Source organism: Phacochoerus africanus, chromosome 3 (assembly GCF_016906955.1).
Source record: "Phacochoerus africanus isolate WHEZ1 chromosome 3, ROS_Pafr_v1, whole genome shotgun sequence".
Taxonomy (NCBI): domain Eukaryota; kingdom Metazoa; phylum Chordata; class Mammalia; order Artiodactyla; family Suidae; genus Phacochoerus; species Phacochoerus africanus.
This window is the reverse complement of record NC_062546.1, coordinates 149,490,696-149,514,616: the sequence shown is the minus strand read 5'-3', so window position 1 is coordinate 149,514,616 and position 23,921 is coordinate 149,490,696. Positions and strand designations below refer to the sequence as shown.

Here is a 23,921-nt window from a genome sequence, read left to right as displayed (position 1 = left end):
GCTCATTGGGTTAAGAACCCGACATAGTGGCCCTGAGGATGTGGGTTTGATCCCTGGCCTCGCTCAGTGGGTTAAGGATCCGATGTTGCCACAAGCTGCAGCAGAGGTCACAGATGTGGCTTGGATCCAGCTTTGCCGTGGCTGTAGTGCAGGCCTCAGCTGCAGCTCCAGTTTGACCCCAACCATGGGAACTTCCATATGCAGCAGGTGCTGTCATATGAAGGAAAAAAACCTGACAAATGCTGCCTTACAAAGTTCACTTGGACAAGCATAGAAGGTTCTTCCCCTGGACATACCACCTTAAGACACATAACGGAGCAGAATGGAGTGGTCAGGAATAGGGGCTCTAAGATCAGGCTTCCAGGGAGCAAACCCTGTCTTACCTGCTGACTGGCTGTGGACAAGATTCTTTACCACTTTCTGCCAGAGTTTAGTTCTCTGAAAAAGGTGATGACAGTTCACCCTCCCACAGTGAGAACTCATGAAATATCAGCTGTTGCTGGTGTGGCTCTATTATTCATGTACTTTGCCTAATATTTAGACTTTTCAGAACATCCGGTTTACAAAATGCATCTAAATCACAAAGGTTGGCCATAGCGTGAGTTTCTGCAAGCAGATATTTTCCCATCGACATGGGTCCTAAGTCCTAACAGTTAGTTAGTTCGGTTCCTTGGGATGAGTGGAGTCCCCAAAAGGCTAAGTTGGAATCAAGTCAGGAATTTAAACACACTTAGCACCCAGCACCAAGGGCTTTATTTACCAGCATCACTCTAGGGAGGACACTGCAGATTTCCATGGTAGGGTAGAATTTCTCTCTGAACCAAGAGTTCCAGGGTCATCTGCAAAGCCCTGGATCCACTGAATTCTACAATTCTTCTCTTTAGATCCTGGCAGATTTCAAGTTATATTTTTCCTCAGTGCTAAGACTGAAGATGATTTAAATTGGAGGTTAGGTATTAAATCTAGAATGCTTAAATTTTCTCTCCAGAAATGAGATTATTTTTGTTCAGGGAATGCTTTACGTTTCACCACCAAAAGATGGAAATAGATATCATATTCAGAAAATAGAGATACTATATTTCGGAGAAGTAATTTGGTTATTTCATTTAACGAAGCTAGTTGAAGAAGATACTTCAGAGGTTTACTTGGAAGAGACATACTCCAAGTCTGTTTGTGTATATGCGGCGGGTTATTTTTATTGGTCTGTTTGTCCAAGAAGAAAACTTGTTATGAAAACCCTGTACACAAAGTATGGTCAGTACTGAGGAACAGTTTTACTTTCTGGTTGTCTAGACACCTTCTTCGCTAATAGTGAAAGCTGCAAAGACAGCAGATGTTGCTGATATCAGAACTGGGGGGGTTATATGGTGGTAAACCAGCCCATGGTTATAGAGGCCCCACTGAATCACTGCTAGGGACAGTCTTCGTACGTAACCAGAGGACAGTAACTGAATGGGCCATGGTTGGCTTTGCTAATTGTTGTTGATAATGTACAGGAAACGTTTTCATATACCCTTGTGATTGAAATCTTCTACTAGTTGTTGATATTGAATATATATTTTATTAAAAACTGGCAAGAAGATTAACTACCAGCCTCTTATGACTTATTAATAATATCATTTTTCCCTTTAAAAGTTCTTTATGATCTCTGGGCTTCTGAAAACCTTATTTTTTAAAAATTAAAAAAAAAATTTTTTTCTTTTTAAGGCTGCACCTGTGGCAGGTGGAAGTTCCCAGGCTAGGGGTCAAATCAGAACTGCAGCTGCTGGCCTACACCACAGATGTAGCAACATGGGATCCAAGCTGCATCTGCGACCTACACTGTAGCAACACCAGATCCTTAACCCACTGAGCAAGGCCAGGGATTGAACCTACATCCTCATGGATGCTAGCTGGATGCTTAACCCACTGAGCCACAAAGGGAACTCCTGCAAACTGTAAATCATTATAAGGAATAGCTGGTATTTTTTTCTTTGATTTTTCATTAAACAAGAAGATTGACTCATTTGAGCATTTACAATGTCTAACCTGACAGAGCTATAATAATTCACTCTAACGATAGATACAATCACCTGGTAATTAGGCATTCCAAATCCTAAATTCTTAGAGCAATAGTATCTGATTTTCTGAAATGACTGGATAATGACACAAATAAAAATAATCACTGGCTCCAAACAGGGGCTTCACATTTAAAAATGAAGATCCTTGGCCTGATCCCAAACTACTGAAACTATCTTACAGTGTGGTCTCAGTCTTGTGTACTGCCTAAAATTCTCTAAATATGTAATCATAAGGGTAATTATCAAAATAAACAGGAGTCCCTGCTTCGGCGCAGTGGGTTAAGAACCTGACTGCAGCAACTTGGGTTGCCAAAGAAGTGGAGGTTCAATCCCTGACCCAGGAACTGCCATTGTCACAGGTGCAGCCACTGAAATTAAACACAAATAAAAACAAACAAACTCCACTCAGCTGGTCTAAACTTAGCCGATTACAAGCTGTTACTATAAGATAAGTACCCTGAGAGATCGGGAAACTACTCTTATTTTACGATGGGGTTATCTCCACTCCCTCGATGTTTTCCACATCAGTGCAAAACGCTCCCGGTGCTTTGCTTTTGTTCAAAAGCCTTTTATTCATAAGCCTCAAGCCACTCATTCACCCATACAGAGAGAATGGGCAGTAAGCAGAATGGTCTGTGCTCTCCTGGTACCTTCTGTCACCTCTGGTCTATCCCTCTTCCATTCTCCTAGGAGAACTCAGAACTTCTGAGTCTCTGTGCTGGCATCTCCCAACTGCCTGATTAATCCTTCATAGTGATCAAGCCCTCTGGAAATGGTTCGCAATCTTCCTCTCTGTGCCAGCTCCTCATTCCCTTATTAATTCAACTATATTCTGAGCCATATCATATGCGAGGGACTGTAGGTGGGGCTAGGGATACATCATTAACTAAAATAACGTTTCCAGGGAGCTTACATTGCAGTGATAAGGAAGAGAGGAAGGGGCGAAAACATAAGCAGATAAATATATAACATGTCAGGTGGTGGTTAACACTCTGGAGGCAAATAAAAGCAGGTAAGTGAACAGTGGGTGATAAGGATGCACAGGGGAGGGCAAGAGAAGGCAACCCCAAATGGGGACATTTGGAGAATGAGTCGAGTGTGTGACTGTATCTGGGGATACTTGGAGGAAAAGCCAGCTGGTCTGAGGAAGCCAAAAACGCAAAGGCTGTAAGGTGGAAGCACGTGCGGCACATCTAAGGAAAATGCTGGGGAGAACTAAGTAAAATGGAACGTGGTAGGAGATGGAACCAGAGGGGTATAGCTGGATCCAGATCATGAGTGACCTTGTAGACAATGGTCAGCAATCCAAACATTATTTGGAGAGAGATGGGAAACCACAGGAGGCTTTGGAGCAGGAGAGAGGCTTGATCTGACTTAGATTTTAAAGGGATCACGCTGGCTACTTTGTTAAAAAATTCCTGTAGTTGGTCAAGGGAAGAAGCAGGGAGAACAGTTCCAGGACTATGGTTGGGTGAGAAATAATGGTGCCTCAGACCAGGATGAAAGGGGAGGAGGAGGTAAGCAGCGGCCAGATTCCAGGTACATCCTGAAAGCAGAACCACAGGATTCTCCGAGGGTCTGGAAGTGGGAAGTGAGAGGAGTCCAGGGTGGCTCCTGGTAAGGATTTTGGCCTCACCAAATGTAGGGACAGAGTTGCTGTTTACTGAGATAAGGAGGACTGGGAAGGAGTAGATTTGAGAGGGAAATTAAGAGTTCAGTTTTGGGAGTTCCCTTTGTGGCTCAGTGGTTAACAAACCTGACTAGCATCCATGAGGATGCAGGTTCAGTCCTTGGCCTTGCTCAGGGGTTGGGGATCTAGCATTGCCGTGAGCTGTGGCATAGGTTGCAGATGCAGCTCAGATCCCGTATTGCTGTGGCTGTGGTGCAGGCCAGCAGCTGTGGCTCCGTTTTGACCCCCAGCCTGGAGACGTCCATATGCTGTAGATGCAGCCCTATAAAACAAACAAACAAAAAAAAGTTCAGTTTTGGGTACGTTACGTTTAAGATGCCTTCTTAACATCCAAGTAGAGATCACCCTTGGTCACTTAAATATTCCTGTGGTTGACTTACTGATGTCCCAAATTAGGGGTTCATCAATTCAAATGCTTTTGGGGGCAGGCAGCAAAACATTCAAAAGTATTGAAATACAATAAGGAGAGGTAGACACTGTGGCTGATGAGCAAATGCCCCATCTAAAGAGGAGGCCACTCCCTGAGCCCTGTCTAGTGTTGGCATTTGGAATCTGGGCCCGATGTTCGTAAATTTTCCCATTTCTAAATAGAAAAGAACAATCTGGATTTTCAACAACCAAACCTTAGAGAAATGAAAAAAGTCCCACAATCTATCAAATTTAGGAAGTGCTCTATTAGGAGTTGCTTTGTGGTGCAGTGGGTTAAGGATCTGTGTCATCACTGTTGGCGTGAGTTTGGTCCCTGGCCTGGCAACTTCCATGTGCTGTGAGTGTGGCCAGAAATAAAATGGGGAGGCTCCATTGAGTCAGGTTCTGACTATAGGATTCAACATGTCCTTAATTTATTAGCTGTAAAAAGAGATTGTATTTAGCATTTCTCTAATTTACTTGACTGCAGAACCCACTTTTCATGCAACATCTCAAGGGACAAGCAGTCATTGGCACATCCTTTAGGGAATGCTGATTTATGCAAAAGTCCTAGATGTCTAATCAACCCTTTTATTTCCCCTCTGAAAATTTTAGGGAGCACAATTCTTGCAGCTTAAGAGTCATAGCGCGCATGTGCACACACACACACACACACATACACACAGAGCCAATTTTGTTAGATGGCCTAATATCTAATATCAATCTTAAATGAAATGTAAATGGAGCAATTACTAAAGTCTTCCAACATGTTCAATACTAAGTGAGTCCTTCACCCTCTTGTTGGAAAAAAAAGAAATCACTTAGTGAAATCACAGGCACACTGAATCACTTTATTTCCCAACTCCTCTCCCTCCTTCACCTGTTGAGCTACATGTGACAATAAGGGCAGCCAATTACCACTACGTTCTTGGCAGCTGTCCTTTGTTTTATCTATGAGGAAGGAAGAAGGGAGCAGACAGATCTGGAATGGAAAATCTGGAATGAAAGGAAAGATTAATATTGCCACAAGTCTTTAAAACATCCTCTAGGATACATTAAAGTTTTCGAGGTGCAAGGCTTGTCTCTAAAGAGTTAGAGTGTGTAGTCTGTTTAAAAGAGCTCACAATATAGTTGAGGAGATCAGTACATAAACAGGTAAACAATACACAAGTGCCAAATATTGTCCAAAAAGTTCTATAAAGTTCAGAGAAGGGACAGGTCAATGTGGGTTTGAAAGGCCAGTGAAAGTGTCACATGAGCTGGTCCTTGAAGCACAGGGAGGTATCAGGTTGAGAGGAGGTGGTGGGAATTCCATGCAGGAAAGACAAGGGCAGAGATGGAGACTGTAGTTGGTTTTAGGAACCATGAGCAGACAAGACTGTACAGGTTGGGAGGAAAATGGGACACCAAGGCTGGATCTAATCATGGTGGTCTCTGGATATGAAGTAAGGACATCTGGCCTTAACCATGGAGGTAACTGAGAGTCTTTGAAGGGTTTTGAGCATGAATCTGCCAGATGCAGGAAATTTGACCTCATGAGGCCAAAAGGAGCCAGGGAGGCAAGGGCACTCTGCAGGATCCCAAGTTGAGGTGATGAGAGTCCGGGCATGGGAGCAAACAGTGGGGCTAAAAAGAAATTATGATATTATGAAGAAAGAAATAATCAATAGGACTTGTTAGGCTATTGAATGTGGGAGAGACAAAGGAGAAAGGAATGACTTTTGACCGTGGGTCCATGAGTGGATGACTATCCCTAGAGCAAATTGGTTTATACATACCGATTTAAGGTGACAATGGTACAACTGAGTAGAAATGCCCAATCAAGTAACTGGTGATCTAGAGCTAGGACTTGGGAAGGACAGGCAAATAATGTGCAGCAAGGTACTGCTGAATGGTATGTGCTATGTGCTAGATCCTTTACCTATATGATCAGTGCAGGAAAGAAACAGGGATGGACTTTGCAATTTGGTACCATCTACAGAGATGCCAGTCAAGTCAGGAGAATGGTAACATTCAGGGAAGACTAACTTATTACTTTCTCTATGTCCCTTGACTAGGAAACAGCCATCACGCAAAAATAGATGCACGTAACAAACACTCTATCATATCACGGCATCACGCAAAATTTCTCATTTCCTTAGTTAATACTAGATTTTAGGAAGTGATGAGATAAAGTGTGGAGGGTGAGGGGAAGAATTCTAACTGTTCTTTATTCTTCTCTCCCTTGAGAGAAATGAACAGTCGCAAAACAGGAGGCAGGAAGGAACAAAACAGGAGGACAAAGTATTTTGGAGAGTTTCTACTTGCTGAGATAAACAGGAATGAAAACAAACCCTCTCCTTAAAGAATAATAACCATTCGAACATTGTCTCTCACTTTGCTAGAATTCATTATCATTTACAGACATCCTCCTTTATTCCCATCATAAAACTTTCCACCCACAAGCCAGCCAGGAGTCACACATTCCACCTTCAAACTTCCTCTGGTGGACCAGGGGTCTCAGTACTTCCCTGCTGTTTTGCACGCTCACTCTGCAGCTCAGGTGCAACAGGCAGCTCAACAATGCCTGGCAGATGTTTCTGCAGCTGTCAGCAGTCTTTCCATTTGCCATAATTCTGCAGGGTGAATGGGGTCGATCCCTTCCTTCCCTCAGCAGCCAGAAAGGCCACGCTCCTTAAAATGTCTCTCAATTTAAATGCCCAGGGCAAGGGGAAAATGGAGAAGCCATAACCAGAAAGGACAGAGAGGCAGGTGAAGGGTAGGGTGATGCTGCAAACTTAGAAAGCATTTCAGCATGCAGTAGTAATTTAATGTAAATATGTTTTCATTCATGGTACTCTTTTTCTTTGCAAACATAATGCAATAAATATTATAACTGTGTGTAATCAGTTATGCTTAAAGGTATAACTGCTCCCAGTGAATGCAGATGTCCTCTTTGAATTCTATAACAAAAACATCAATGTCAAAAATTCCCCAAGATTAATAACTGCTTTAGATTCTGCGAAAGCTATACATACAAGGAAACCCTGATAAACTCTCTTGCTAAAAACAGGAAAAAGAGTCTTGAAGGGTTTGTAGACAGAGTGTTCCCTAAGGTGCACCCCCCAGAAGTACATTCCCACCATCCAGAAGAATGAATTCACATGGGGAACTGGTTGTGTAAAGACCCAAGTCTGTACTATGGACTCTCAAATAACTGATGTTCGTATTCCTAGAAACTAGGCAATATACTCTGAACATATAGAATACGGGGGAAAAAAAAAACCCTGCAGGATTTCCATCCCACAGCCCAAGCACTCAGATTGTTATGATCATTATACAACGACAGATGTGATAAATTCATTTGAGTAATAAAAAAAAATAAAAACAAAACAAACCCTGCAAAAATGTTCACTAATTGAATGTCCCCCCAAAGGAAAGTTTTTATAAAAAGTTAGTAACATCTAGAGTTCCCTTTGTGTGTGGCTCAGTGGTTAACGAATCTGACTAGGATCCATGAGGCTGAGGGTTCGATCCCTGGCCTCCCTCAGTGGGTTAAGGATCCGGCATTGCCATGAGCTGTGGTGTAGGTCGCAGACTCAGTTGGGATCCCAAGTTTCTGTGGCTGTGGTGTAGGCCAGCGGCTGTATCCTCGATTCGACCCCTAGCCCTGGAAACCTCCATATGTTTCAGGTATGGCTCTTAAAAAAAAAAAAAGGAAAAAAGTTAACGACATCTGCTTATTATGAATTTCCAGTTATATAACAAGAAATTCTATCATAAGAAGCTATTAGGATGGAAATGATAATATTCGAACAAGTGCTAGGCAAAACAACCACCTGTTTTGACAATGAAGAAAATTCACATGACTAATCCTCACACACATGCTGCCTGTAGAACAGTCACTGAAGCAGTAATGAACTAACTCTGTCAACAAAAATAACTTACAGAATTGGCTCAATGTGATAATGAAGCAACAATAATTAACCTTCTCGATTTGACTCTAATTCCCTTAATTCCCTGATTCTACAATTTTATTTGTAACTTCATTCCTAAATCTGACTGTTACCAGATCCATGAAACTCCAAACAGAAGTTAGTCCTTGGCAGACCAGGAAGAGACTTGTAGGAAAAAGACTGTTCAGACCCCTTTCCACCCACAAATGGAGAAGGGAGAGCAGACCATTCACATTCCAGAAGCTGCCTCCTGCCTCCAGGTGCGGATGGACAGAAGGAGAACACTGCACGGCTGCACTAAGCCACCCTTCCTGTGGCGGGTACCCTGAGAAAGCAAGAACAGGATCCTCATGACATCATCAGGTAGACCTACAGAAAACGGTGAGCTTTCCTGTGGAATAAACATCTTCACAACAAAATTTCAGAATTAATTAGCAATCCCCTCATATTCTAATGGTACTGCATTTGCATAAAATAACAAAATGCACTTTAAACCCTTCTCTTACCTGTCTACTGTCCCTTTGGGAGGATGTTGAAGAGGAGGCACTTCTATGGGTTGGAGTGGATGTTTTATGAGCTGGGGATATGCCCTTCTCGTCTGAACTCATAGCTGCAGTTCCAGTCTAGTTGTATGCACTTAAGACCATCCCAATTGTGCTCCAAATTCACAGACAAAGAAGCAGGTGATTGTGCAGCTTCAGTCCATTTCATGAATCAGCTTTGACTAGAAAAGAGGAGGCAAATATTGAGGGTGTTCAAAACACCTAAAAGCGAAATGAACAAACCAAAAAACCTCATGTAAATAATTTAACAATGAAGAGCTTTAAATCAGCTATAATGGATCAAATAAAAATCATTATTTAAGAAAAATGAAGAGCTCCCATTGTGGCTCAGTAGTAATGAACCCGACTAGTATCCACGAGGACTTGGGTTCGATCCCTGGCCTCATTCAGCGGGTTAAGGATCCGGCGTTGTTGTGAGCTACAGTGCAGGTTGCAGACGAGGCTCGGATCTGGCATTGCTGTGGCTGTGGCATAAGCCGGAAACTGTAGCTCTTATTCAACTCATAGCCTGGGAACCTCCAGATGTTGTGAGTGTGGCCCTAAAAAGAAAAAAAAATTAAATTAATTAAAAATCATTTTATTTAGGAAACAGTAGTAAAATATGAGAGGAAGAACTCTTTTACATTACAAAATATTATTTCTTCTAGGTTTTAAGGTAGAGGATAAAAGTGTTAGTGTGTAACAAAAGTCTGTCAACATGGAAAACAGGAAAAAACCATATGCTAAAGTGACATTCTATCCCTATGGTCTCGTTGTTTCAAAGCAGATTACAATGCCACATTCTGGACTCTCATGCCAAGCTACATCAGTCTCTTCCCTTAAAATGTAATTTCCCCTGCTCAGTGGATTATAACAAGAGCGCCATCCGCATCCATCATCAGATTAGTTCAGCCATGTCATGAATGTGATGGTTAAATTCAACACAGAGTAGTCAGTGACAAAAGGCAAAAGACTTAATGCATTTTGTGCCTCATATGATCCAGCATTTGGGAAGGATCAAGGAATACACAGAACCACAGTTATTTGCACTACTTATATATAACTCACAACAGCCAACAGGCTCACAAGCATCTACAGACTGACAGGCATGTCCCAGGACAGGGCTGTAGTGCTTGGAGCTGCTTCACTTATCCACAGCCAATAACCACTTCATTTTTCATTTGGATTCATATAAGGAAGTCTGCATTGTAAGTACTAGGGCTAAAAACTTGTCCTCAAGAAAAGCAATGTTCAACTTGCAATACAGATTGCTAGGAAAAAAATTTTTTTTTTTTTTTTTTTTTTTTGCCACACCTGTGACATGTGGAAGTTCCTGGGGGAAGGGATCAAACGAGAGCCCTAGCAGCAACCTGAGCCATAGCAGGGAAAACACTGGCTCCTTAACCCACTGAGCCACCAGGGAATCCCTCCCCAATTTTTTTTTTTTTTTTGGCTTTTTAGGGCCACACTGGTGTCATATGGAGGTTCCCAGGCTAGGGGTCAAATCGGAGCTACAGCTGCCGGCCTCCACCACAGCCACAGCCACACTAGTTCTGAGCTGTGTCTGTGACCTACACCACAGCTCACGGCAATGCTAGATCCTTAACCCACTGAGGAAGGCCAGGGATAGAACCTGCATGCTCATGGATCGGAGTTGTATTTGTTACCCGCTGAGCCACGATGGGAACTCCCTCCCCCCAATTTTTTTTTAAAGATAAGCATGTCTGTGTAAGATGAAAGGCTTATGCAATGATTTGTGACCCCAAAGACTGACAACTGAAGTGAATTTTGTCTTCTAAGAAAATGGAAGGCCCGATCTTGATAATAATTATACCTTGAAGGAAGCACAGAACCCTTGGGTAAGTATTTGACTACAAATTAGAAAAGAAAGCTGCTGCTGGTGAAGAGAAATCAATCTTGAGGCCAAATAAAAGTCAGACCTGAACTTGGCAGTCCAGAGGGAGAGATGAAAAAAAGTCCAAAATAGGATAAAGATGCTTAGGGTATTAGGAGTACACATGGCAGATGCACTGGGTCTGGAGGTCAGAGTCTTCCTGTGCATGTGGGTTTGAACTGAGATCTGAAGGAGAAGAAGGAGTTAACCAGGTGTTTGGGTGTCCAGCTGGGCATGACCAAGGAATACACTCTGGTCAATGTGATGCAGAGACTATGACATGAGGGTCAAAGAAAGGCAGAGGTCAATCCCTGCAGGGCCTTGTAGTTCCTGTTCAGCATTCTGATTTTTATCATACACATAAGAGGCCATAAAGAGGTGAGGTGCAACCAGATTTGTATGTTTATTTTTTAAATTATTGAATTTATTTTTTTATGGCCGCACCTGCAGCATATGGAAGTTGCTGGGTCAGGGGTTGAATCGGAGCTGCAGCTGCCAGCCTATGCCAGAGCCATAGCAACACCAGATCCAAGCTGCATCTGGGACCTATCTGCAGCTTGTGACAATGTGGTATCCTTAACCCACTGGGGTGAGGCCAAGGATCAAACCCAAATCCTTGTAGACACCAAGTCAGGTTCTTAACCTGCTGAGCCAGAATGAGAACTTCAGATTTGTGTGTCTAAAGATTACTGTGGCAGCCACGAGGAAAGCCCAATTGGGGAAGTAAAGAGGATGAGGGAGGCCCAAGAAACAAGAGATGATGAAGGTGGTAGGAAACTCATCACCTAGTCTGTCGGTTGTGACTGGATACAGAGGAGGAGAAGGCAGGGCTGAGGATGATTCACAGGTTCCTGGTATCCTCAGCAAGGGCTGGCTAGAGGAAATGCAGGATTGACTGCAGGTCATGAGTGTGGTTTCAGATGTGTTAACTCTGATGTACAACAGAGGCATACAAATGGAGACAAACACTTGGGAAGGTAGCTCTGGAGCTCAGAGAAATTTAGGCTGGGAACAAATGTTTAACATTATGTTGATGATACTAATGTATCATGTAAACTCTGCAAGTGCAAGTAAGTTAAATTTTATACAGGCCTACAGTTATATTTTTAAATCTGCAACATAAGGGTAACAGATTATGTGACCTTGAATGTAATCAGGATTTTAATGGTCAACCGGTTATAGAGAATATGCGAAAGAGCAATCTCAATAATGAAAAGGCAAATGATGATAAATTAGGAAAACTGGACTTTCTAGTGAATAGAACTTGTGATCCTTTGGTAAGATTTCCATATCATGGTGAGTACCTTGGTGGCCTAGCAGTTAAAGGATCTGGCATTGCCACTGCTATGGCGTGAGTTTAATCTCTGGCCTGGGAACTTCTGCATGCTATGGGCATGGCAAAAAATATATAGATAGATAAATATAGATATAGATATAGGTATACATATATATTTCAATGTCATTGTCACCACAGGAAAAAGAAAGCCATTTATCCCCCAAGCTGGAAGACTTTCTCCTGAAACATACTCGTGTTTGGGCTAATAGAAATGTAGAGAGCCATGGAGGTCTTTTGTTGGCTTGAGATCGGATTTTGCTTAGTACTGGCCAAAGGCAGGAATACACCAACACTTGCTAGATGATCAGCTAATCCTTTTGTTTTATGAAAGCAGTCTAGTAAGTGTAAGTAATATTTTTCAAGCCAAGCTCCGGTGCCAGCAAACAGAAAGTGAGAACACTTTTCAAATTCTTGATGTGAAGTACTTTGCTTTCTGGTCCAAGATGTTTTACAAATGGATGCTGATACTTGAGCTAAAAGTATGGTAGTTCTCTGATGTGCTCAAGGGCCCCAGGGGATGATGCTGAGACAACCAAACTCATTATACTCTTATCCATTTGGAAGTAAATTTAATCTAAGCTACATCAAGGACCAACATTTCCTCTGATGTGCTTTTTTTTTTTTTCCTAACTGCATCCATCTGCACTTTCCTCATTAACACCAGTGCTAACACCTTGGTTTTTGCTTTAATTTAAAATGACAGTTTCAGGGTAACTTGTCTTTGAAGAAAGGGCAGCATTTTGGTTGAGTTATAATTATGAATATTTTGAATAAAATCAAGAATGAAGAAAAGGTGGGTAAGAGAATTTAATTTATTCCAAGAACTGTTTTTGAGGTTACTGCTGTTGTTTCTACTATTTTTTCAAATCTTTTTTTAATAATAGGAGTTTTAGGTATCTATTATAAAGTTGAATGAGATGGCCTTTAAAGATCATTCCAACCTGATTCTCTCTCTTTTTTTTTTTCATCTTTTTTTAGGGCCGCACCCACGGCATATGGAAGTTCCCAGGCTAGGGGTCGAATCAGAACTCTAGCTGCTGGCCTACACCACAGCCACAGCAACACCAGATCTGAGCTGCATCTGTGACCTACACCACAGCTCACAGCAATGCCAGATCCTTAACCCACTGAGCAAGGCCAGGGATCGAACCTGCGTCCTCATGGATGCTAGTCAGATTCATTTCCGCTGTGCCATGATGGGAACTCCATCATTCCAGCCTGATTCTCAATCAAGTGTCTGATCTGTGTCTCTATTTCAAAATGCACTGCACAAGTTAAGACTAAAGTCTACTAGTAGGTGGCATCTATTTATTCTTTATTCCTAGAGGGTAAGAATTGCTGTGATATTAAAAATATACGTATTTCATCTCTGTCAAAGTATATTTTCAGAAATCGCCTAAACAAAATTCTAAACCTACTTTAGACCACAGACTTTAAAGTCAACACCAACATAATCCCTATACTCAATGAGAAAAGTATAATGGCTGTAAATAACAGCAATATGAGAGCCTAACACCTAATTTTCCTGTGTCATTCCTCCTTCACATCAGTAGGATCACTGCAGTTGTTTCTAAGTGCTGTAACATTAGCGTTTACACCGAGTGACATAAAATTCAGATTCATGACCTAAGGACCTAACTAAAGCAAAAGATGGCAGAGAAAGATTTTTAGAACTTGCTATTTTTATGCATCATACATTGTGTGTAGTCAGAAAAACATCTGAAACTAGGGACTGCTTAGTCTGGGCTAAGTTATCATGTGGTAACACACCGCTCTAAAATTCCAAGGGCTTACAAGAGAGGTTTATTTCCTATCCATTCACATGTCCTTTAGAGCCCTACCCTATATCCCTTCATTCCTGGCCAAAGGAGAAACCCCACATGAAGGAGGAAAAGAGCCATGACAGAACCGTGAGACAATTCTCAGAGTTTTTGCTGCTAAGTGGCATGTGCCACTTACACTCATTTTTTTTTTGTCTTTTGTCTTTTTTGTTGTTGTTGTTGCTATTTCTTGGGCCGCTCCTGCGGCATATGGAGGTTCCCAGGCTAGGGGTTGAATTGGAGCTGTAGCCACCGGCCTACACCAGAGCCACAGCAACGCAGGATCCGAGTCGCGTCTGCAACCTACACCACAGCTCACGGCAACGCCGGATCCTTAACCCACTGAGCAAGGGCAGGGACCGAACCCGCAACCTCATGGTTCCTAGTCGGATTCGTTAACCACTGCGCCACGACGGGAACTCCTACACTCATGTTTTATTGGCCAAAGGAAGTCACATGGTCAAACGGAAGTCTATGATGCATGAAAGTAGCATCCTCCCAGAGGGAGAGGCAGTGGTTACTTGGGCACAATAATACATGTAGGAAAAGATGAAAAATACAGATGAAAATACTTAAATTGACTCTAGTTTCATCACCTCAAAATAATCCTAGTTAACATTTTGGTTATACTTTAACCAAAGAAGAAGAATAATGTCCATACTTTCCATCTGCAATATGCTCTCTTCAATCAACAACATACTGGTAACAGCCTTCACTGTGAACAAAAAAAGCCACACCTTCCATGTGTTCTCTTAGTCACTACGTATAAGGCTACCACATAGATACACCACAATACAGTTGACTTTTCTTGTGGGACATTTAGGTTGAATTCAATCTATTTTGAAACAATGAGATTTATCACAGAAGAGTTCATGATAATTACATTTTCACTTCTGATTATTATAAAATGACCCTCTTTGTTCATTTTATTGTTTATGCTTTATCTGATATCATCTGCCCCCTGTCTGTCCGTAATTAATGAATGAAATTTGTCCAAGTTTTTTCATTTCAACTTTCTATATCTTTCTGTATTATTTGTTCCTCTAGAAATGATCATGTTGAGTCGTTTTTTAAAAAAATCTAATTTTAGTGAAGTTTTCCCCACTTCCATTACTGTTTAACTAATAATTAGCCTTACCCTGCCATATCAGTTTACACCCTATATTTTTTGGTTCTTGTTTCCTTTAATGTTTGATGGCTTTTCCTTTATAATCTGTCTTTCCTTATAATACTGATTTTTATATGGTTTTAACGGACCTTTGTATTTGTCATTAATAGAAAGCACAATTCTTCCTTTAAAGTTCTATTTCTCTTCTCCTTTAAGTTTCTCTAAATCATGCTGGAACCCAGAGTCTCTAAGTGACAGAGTCAAGAGTAAAGTAGTATCTTTCAAGTCTTCTCTTGCAATATAATATAAGCCTCCCCTCTGAAAAAAAAAAAATTCCTCTTCCCAGTCCTCTTCTTGACTTGGTGACTTAATCTGGAGTTTTGGAGGAATTACACTTAAGATTCTAGAGCAATAGAGAGTAGCCAATACCGATTGCTCCTTTTGGCGCCAACTAAGGTATCTAAGCGTAAAGACAGACTAAGAAGCAAAGTCTTTTCTGCCCTTTTGCAAGCAGGCTCCTTTTCCTCAAGTGCAGCTGAGGTTTGTTATAATCAGGACCTGGCTAGACTTTTTTCAATTTGAGATATCATAGGATTGGAGTCTAGTCCTTTACAGTTTTGGCATGAGATTCTGCTCTAAGTTAGTGTTTAGGTTATTGCTAGCTTGTCTTTTCCAGTATCGGTGACTGTTTACAGAGGATTAGGAGGAGGCATATTAGATAATCCTGGACACCAGCCACCTGGGACAGGACGTTCTTATCAACTGACCTTATCAACGTAAATGTCATTGTACCACTGGGTGGAATAAATTAGTTTTCTATCAAGATCATCACCAGAGCAACAAATGCCTGTTGTCATTATATATTATAGTCACTACAATGTCATTATATATTAAAGCTTTTTTTTTTTTCCTTAAAGAGAAAGGGTAGGAAATCTTTTTTTATTCCTAAGGTCATTAACCCATAGATGAGAAAAAGCAAAGCAAGGAATGATTTCAAGCAGATAAGCCAGAGACTTCCAGGAAAAATGGCAGTGTCATATCTGATAATGATTTACCTAGAAAATGACTAAATAGTAGGAACTAAAAGGATTAAAAAAAAAAAAAAAAAAGACCATTACTATTTACTCTACTTACTCTAGGGAATAGTGGCTACCATGTGCCATAAAATCTAAGCAATCACTTCATTCAGGACCAAACCAGGATGTATAAAACTAACATATGACTCCCCTTCTCAAGACAGTGAAGATGGGTTATAGGAAGAAAGTCTGGGACATTCCACCAGTTTCCCCCAAATTAAGGCAGGTGGCAAGAGACACAGGGAAAGGCTGGCTACAGAGTAACAGCTTTCAGAGGCCATGGAGACCCAGCAAGTCCACAGGTACCTTGCCCTTTGCCACTTGCCTTAATCTTGCCTTCCGAAGAATATCATGGATGTTTCAATGCACCCCCAAATATATAGCCTCCTCTCCCCAAGTTGGATTGTAATTTTTTTTTTTCAAAACTAAGAAGGAAAATGGTCTATGATTGTGGCCATCCAAGACTCTAATCCCTTCCCACATTCTTAAGGCCCTTCACACTAAGTATATAAATAATAGGTTTGTCTTAACCTATATTCTATATCATCCAGCCCTTTATGGTGAATTTTAAGGAATTAATCTCCAAAATATACAAACATTGCATGGAGCTTTATATATAAAAAATCAAAAAACCCAATCAAAAAATGAGAAGATCTAAACAGACATTTCTCCAAAGAAGACAGATAGATGGCCAAAAAAAAAAAAAAAAAACCACATGAAAAGATGCTCGACATCACAAATTATTAGAGAAATACAAGTCCAAACTACAATGAGGTATCATCTCACACCACTCAGAATGACCATTATCAAAAAGTCTATAAACAATTAAATGCTGGAGAGACTAGAGTAAAGGTAGCCCTTCTACACTGATGGTGGGATTATAAATTGGCACAAACACTGCAGAGGACATTATGGAGGTTCCTTAAAAAAACTAAATATAGAACTACCATATGATCCAGCAATACCATTCCTAGGCATATATCCAGAGAAAACACTAATTCAAAAAGACATATGCAACCCAATGTTCACTGAAGGAGTATTTACAACAGCCAATACATAGAAATAACCTAAATGTCCATTGACAGAGGAATGGATAAAAAAGATGTTGTACATATATACAATGGAATATTACTCGGCCACAAAAAAGAATGAAATAATGCCATTAGCAGTAACATGGATAGACCTAGAGATTATCATACTAAGTGAAGTAAGGGAAACAGAGAAAGATAAATAGCATATAATATCACTTATATATGGTATCTAATAAAGAATGATACAAAAGAACTTATTTAAAAAACAGAAACAAACTCACAGATTTCAAAACCAATCTTATGGATACCATAGGTAAAACCATTGTGGAGAGGGAAGCATTGGGAGGGTAGGAATGACATACACACACTACTGTATAAAATAGATGATTAACAAGAACCTACTGTATAGCACAGGAAAATCTGCTCAATAGTTTATAATAACCTATATGGGAAAAAAGAATGGGTATATTTATATGTATGACTGATGTACCTTGCTGTACACCTGAAACTAATACAACATTGTAAATCAACTATACTCCAATAAAATTTTTTTTAAAAAGGTGATTTTAAGAGGATTTGAATGCTAACCATGCGACTGTGAAGAGAACCAAGAATAACTGCACAAATAATCTTCTGACAAAGACTGATCTTACACAAAGGAAAGTTTTTTAAAGCATGTGTATAAAACATTATGAAAAATTATTCCAATAGGACAGAAAATTATTATGTGCAATAGATAGAGGGTTGATCTGGAATGTTAATCCTGGCAAAAAAAAAAGAGGAGGTAGCTTTAGAGCATAACTGCTTTACACTTTCAGAACATTATTTTAGACAAAAGGAGTATCTGAATAGGAGATAAGATGGACTCAGATGCAATGGGGTCTGGTAAAGGTAAGAAATCAAGAAAACATACAATGACATCATAATTTAAATGCAGTAATTAAAATATTAATGAAGGACAGGAGATTATGCAGGAAAAAAATCTAGTCAATAAATAGATTAGAAAAATAAAGTTGAGGAAATCATCTTGCAAACAGAAAACAGGGCAGGGAAAAGTTAACAGATAATGCAACCTGGAACTACAGATACTAATGACCCTGAAAACAATAACCAAAAAAGAAAATAAATAACATTTTAAAATATTTCTGAACATGAGGAAGACTTCAATTCAGAAAAGGAATTTTCTTTTTTGCTTTTTTAGGGCCACACCCGAGGCATATGGAAGTTCCCAGACTAGGGGTCAGATCAGAGCTACAGCTGTCAGCCTATGGCCACAGCAACAGCACTCGGGATCCAAGCTGTGTCTTCAACCTACACCTCAGCTCACAGCAACACTGGAGCAACCTACTGAGCGAGGCCAGGGATCAAACCTGCAACCTCATGGATACTAATTGGGCTCATTACCACTAAGCCACAACGGGAACTTCTGGAAAATGAAATCTTTAGCAATAAAAATAAATATCTTCATTTAGCAAATTAAAAAAAATTACTGGGTAAAATTAGTAAAAAGCAAGTCAGAATAATATAGATCACAGTGAAACTGCTGAATTTAGATCACATTCTCTGAAGCAATTCAATAAATTAAATATTAATGAAAAAGTAAAAACAAGAAGGGGTTAATTTTAAAAAAATTTTGAAAAATGTGCTTTCTTAAGTATGTCTTGGGTTGAAGAAAAATAAAGCTAATGTTGTAGAATATTTGAAAATAGACCAAAGTAGAAACCAAAAGAACTTAACCCTGTCCCTCCCTCCTCTCTCTCTCCTTCTGAGTGATAGTGTGGATTCTCTGATTAACTCCAGGGTGAAAGACCAAAAATAAAGACAATCAAAGAACACTCAAGGAGTTCCTACTGTTGGCACAGTGGGTTAAGAATCTGACTGCAATGGCTTGGGTCACTTTAGTGGCAAAAGTTCGATCTCTGGCAGTAGGTTAAGGATCCAGCATTGCTGCAAATGTGGGAAGTTGCAGCTGTAACTTGGATTCGACCCCTGGCCCAGGAACTTCCATATGCCATGAGTTTGGCCAAAAAAAAAAAAGCAACTACCTATGCTAATGATTGCCAACAAACATCTCCTTGGAAATAACAATGTGACCATTTAAAAAAAATCCAAAATAATATATGAAAATATTATACATTTAGAAATGTAGAAATAGCTAAAGCTATGATAAAAGTAAAATTTGTAGTCTTAATAATTTTCAGTACTAAACATGAAAGAATAAAAAGAAATGCATTAACATTTATAACTTATAAAATTAATAAAGATAAATATAGGGAAATTAACTATAATTACTCTTGGATTTATCAACTTAACTACTTACTTATACTTTCATTTTTAAATATGTAAGAAAACAGGAACCATAAATATAGTAATAAGGCTATAAAAAGTATATAACCAAGGAACAGAAGACACTAAATTATGAGATCATTCCAGTTTATAAAAAATAACTAAAACTAATAAGTCAAAATCAGAATATTCTACAATCATCCTGACTTAAACAGTATACCATCCATTTACTATCCATTCGAAATATTTATGAACTCCTAACAAATATTGGAATATTTGCTTACATGTTTGTGTTATTTTGTACATACAAACATAAACACATGCAGGCATGCGCACACACACACACACACACACACACACACACAACAAATTCAACATCAAGCTTAGAGGTGAAAGAGTATTACCACTTCCATTAATGTCAGTAACAAACTAATGACACTAGTTATCCCATTAACACTGTGTTCTGAGAGTGCTAAACTAATGAATAATAAAATTGTCTACCTGAAAGGCACATCAACTGAGAATCAACTGAAAATCAGCCAGGGGAAAAAAAAAGACTTCAGCAAAGTAGCTGGATACAAAATATATACATATGAAAATTTTTTTCTTTTTCAGCCACCCCCATGGCATATGGAAGTTCCCAGCCCAGGGATGTAATCTAAGCCAGAGCTGGAACCTATGCCACAGCTGCTGCAATGCCTGGGCCTGAGATGGAACAGGAACCTCCACAGAGATGAGTTGGATCATTAACCCACTGTGTCACAGTGGGAACCCCTAAAAAATTAAGTAAAAAAAAAAAATCTGAAAAGGTTACATAATGTGTTACTGCAGCTATATGACAATTTGGAAAAGTCAAAACTACAGAGATAGAAAATAGACCTGTGGCTGCACTAGATGGAGCATAGAGGATGTTTAGGGCAGTGAAACTATTCTGTATGATGCTATAATGGCGGATTCATGTCATACGTTTCTCAAAACTCATTTAGAATTGTACAACACCAAGAGCCTTAACGTAAACTATAGACTTTGGGTGATGATAACCTGTCAATCTAAGTTGATGGGTTGTACTACTCTGGTGTGGGAGGTTGATAGTGGGCGAAGCTATGTGTGGGGGTGGGGACAAGGGGAATGGGGGAGTTCTGTACTCCTGCTCAATATTGCTGTGAACCTAACTGCTCTTAAAAATAAAAAGCAGTTTTTAGGAGTTCCTATTGTGGCTCAGTGGGTTAAGGACCCAACATTGTCTCTGTGAGAACGTGGGTTAAGGATCCAGTGTTGCCGTAAGCTGTAGCATGGGTAGCAGCTGCAGCTCTGATTCCACCCCAGCCCAGGAACTTCCATATGCTGTAGATGAAGCTGTAAAAAAGACCAAAAAAAAAAAAAAACAACAACCAGTTTTAAATTCAAATATATTTTATAAATTTTAACTAAAAATTATTTTTAAAACCTTCAATATATGTTTATGTAAGTTAAGTTACTTAACAAAAGGGTTATTTAACAACTTAGAAAAATGAAAGTAAAAAAGTTGAAACCCTTATCTCATACATTAGGTATATTCCAAATGGCTTAAATTTTAAATATAAAATAAAAACCATAAAAGCAGTAGAAAATATTTTAGGTAAATATTTAATCATCTTAGGATGAGGAATAATGTACTACCAACCATGGCAACAAGATCAGTATTCATGAAGAAAACAACTAGAAAAAATATAACTATGAAAAAGGGTTAATATTTTTAATACATAAAGAGTTATTGCAAATCAATGAGATAAATCAAAACAATTGGAAAAAATGGATCAAGAACACACAATAGCAATTTACAAAGGAAGAAACATAATGAACAATACATTGCTGATGGTAGTTCAGATTGGCTTAATCTTTCTGGAAGAGTTGAATTTGATTAGGTAATTCTACTTCTAAGAATGTGTCCTAAGGAAATAATCGTGTATATAAAGATGTGCATATCAATTAAAATGATAAAATAAAAACAATTCAAGATCTCTAAAATTGGTAAAAATAAATTATGGCACAAAGACCAACAATTTAAGTGGTGGAATCTGAGATAATTTTTTTTTCCAAATTCTAAATACTTTTCTTTTTTAAAAAGTATGCTGGGTATGTATTAATTAATGAAGGAGACATGATAAGCTTTTTCCATTTTGAAAAATATTTCTTTTAAGATAAAGCTTATGCTTCAACTTTTAAATGTGCTTTTAAAGGCATATAAACCTTATGGATAAATACAAATAAAGCATGCTAAAATGTTCTATTTTATGTCATTTAGAGAATCGAAGAGGAGGGTTGTGAAGAGAAAAAGAAAGGTAGACACACACATTCTCTCACACACATAAATGAACACAAAGACACCAGACTAACACAAGAGAAATTCAAAACACCATGAACATTCTCACACACATTTTTTATTGTTTGTTTGCCTGTTTGTTTTTGCTGTGCCTGAGGCATGTGGAAGTTCCCAGGCCAGGGATCACACTTGAGCCTCAGGAGTGACAATGCTGAGTCCTTAACCTGCTAGGCCACCAGGGAACTCCTCATACACTTTTTTTTTTTTTTAAAGGAGAGAAAGATATGGGTTTTCTAAACCATCAAGTAACATCCAAGTCTTGGGAACTTTACAATTACAATAAAAGGCTGAGATCCTGCTGTTTAGCACTGGGAGCTATATCTAGTCACTTATGATGGAGCATGATAATGTGAGAAAAAAGAATGTATACATGTATTGTAACTGGGTCACCTTGCTGTACAGTATAAAACTGACAGAACACTGTAAACCAGCTATAATGGAAAAATTTTTTAAAAATTTAAAAAGTAAAAATAAATAAATAGGCAATGCAATTATGAATTTCTACAATTTGAATGATATGTGAGGAAGTCACTTCTTACTGGGCAAATTACATAAAGCTGTACCCAAGGCCTGATTTGACTGCAGTGAGAGAAACAGTTCCTCATTATACCTTAGACATATATATATTTCTGGTACAGCAAGCAGAAGTCTTATACACCAAAGGTTCTCACTTCTTTAGATCACATTGCCTCTAGCTTTTTGAACTAGTCTAAATTTTTTTCAGTGATTTAAGAATTACTGTTCCACTAAGTCATTTGGAACTACTCATATGATACTTTCTTTGAAGGTCAGCTTAAACTGGCCATTTTCTAATATCACATTAATCTCTGCTAAATTATAATGCAATAATGTCTTTATTTGAGAACTATAATTTGAGCTGATGTATTCTCTAATTGGGACATATGTCCCTAGATTTAATAATTACATATTCTTTCCAATCTAGTTTTAATTTTGTACTTGGTATGAAATTTATATTCCAGGAGCATGGAAAGCTCTTTACTCCTATTTTAGGTTTTGCTGGGTTTGGGGCATTATGCATTGAATTGCTCTCAGAACATCCCAATTGCTAATCATAAAGAGATTAGGGAATACTTCCTTATCCTGAACAACCAAGCTCCCTCGTACACTATTTCTCCTTTTGTTTGGACATCTGCTAATTTTATAATTAATAAAAGATAAAAAATAAGCAATGAGGTCCTACTGTATAGCACAGAGAACTATATCCAATCTCTTGATGGAAGATTAGAAAAGGAATGTATATCTATGTATGACTGGGTCACTTTTCTGTACAGTAGAAATTGGCACAACACTGTAAATCAACTATAATTTAATAAAAAATTTAAAAAATAATTGAAAAAGCGAACAGTCTTTCAAAAAAGTATCAACAGGTGAAAAAAAAAAAAAAAAAAAAACAGGAGTTCCCGTCATGGTGCAGTGGTTACCGAATCCGACTAGGAACCATGAGGTTGTGGGTTCGATCCCTGGCCTTGCTTAGTGGGTTAAGGATCTGAATTGTCATGAGCTGTGGTGTAGGTCGCAGATGTGGCTTGGATCCTGCGTTGCTGTGGCTCTGGCGCAGGCTGGTGGCTACAGCTCCAATTAGACCCCTAGCTTGGGAACCTCCATGTGCCACAGGAGCGGCCCTAGAAAACACACACACACACACACACACACACACACACACACACACACACAGCCCAGCATATCAGAAATATTATTTAGGGTCAGAATCCTAAAAAGAGAAGATCACTCACCTCTCCTTAGCTTTCTCTACCACTGAGTAGTCTGAGAAACTACCAATAAAACAGCAGGCTCTTATCATATGCCAGGCCTTGATGCAAAGCACTTCCCATGCTTTCTCAGGAATTCTCTTGTTATTCACAGTGAACAGACGAGGTAAGTAGGGCTTAGGAAGTTTATTAAAGAGAGTCCTCACACTGGTTTTCAAATCTATTTTACATCAAAGCCTATGCAACAAATTCTTTCATTGCTATTTACCCTTAATTTACTAATAAACCAAAATGAATAACCTAAGCAACAAATCAAGTGTTTTACAGTATGAGACATTACTGATGGCACAGGGTACACAGTTATAGAGGTTCTTAGCCCAGGTTCTTGAGTGGGTTTAGTACATTCTTTAAATCCCAGAATACAAAAAGTATTAGATATACTCTTTTTATTTTCCAAGGGAGACATTCAATAACTTTTAGCAGATTATCAAACAGCTAAAAAAAGTACATCCTTAGGAGTTCATATTTCTAAAAGGATGTTACCAACACACGTTTAAAAAAAAAATACTCAAGGGCACAAAAACTGTACAACATATTTAATATGGTGAGAAAACAGGATATTTTATTTTGATAGAAGCACATG

The 23,921-nt window shown here is 39.1% G+C and overlaps 1 protein-coding gene across 7 annotated transcripts in view; it reads right to left on the bottom strand.

Annotated features, from left to right (window-relative positions):
- The window catches only part of OSBPL6 (oxysterol binding protein like 6), a 229,861-nt gene that overhangs the window by 83,726 nt on the left and 122,214 nt on the right, over positions 1 to 23,921 (bottom strand). For all 7 annotated transcript variants that reach the window (XM_047772964.1, XM_047772969.1, XM_047772967.1 and 4 more), the window contains exon 3: positions 8,600 to 8,817. In XM_047772964.1, coding sequence (XP_047628920.1) covers positions 8,600 to 8,701 — 102 coding nt within the window. In that variant the 5' untranslated portion in view covers positions 8,702 to 8,817. The remainder of the gene's footprint in view (positions 1 to 8,599; positions 8,818 to 23,921) is intronic.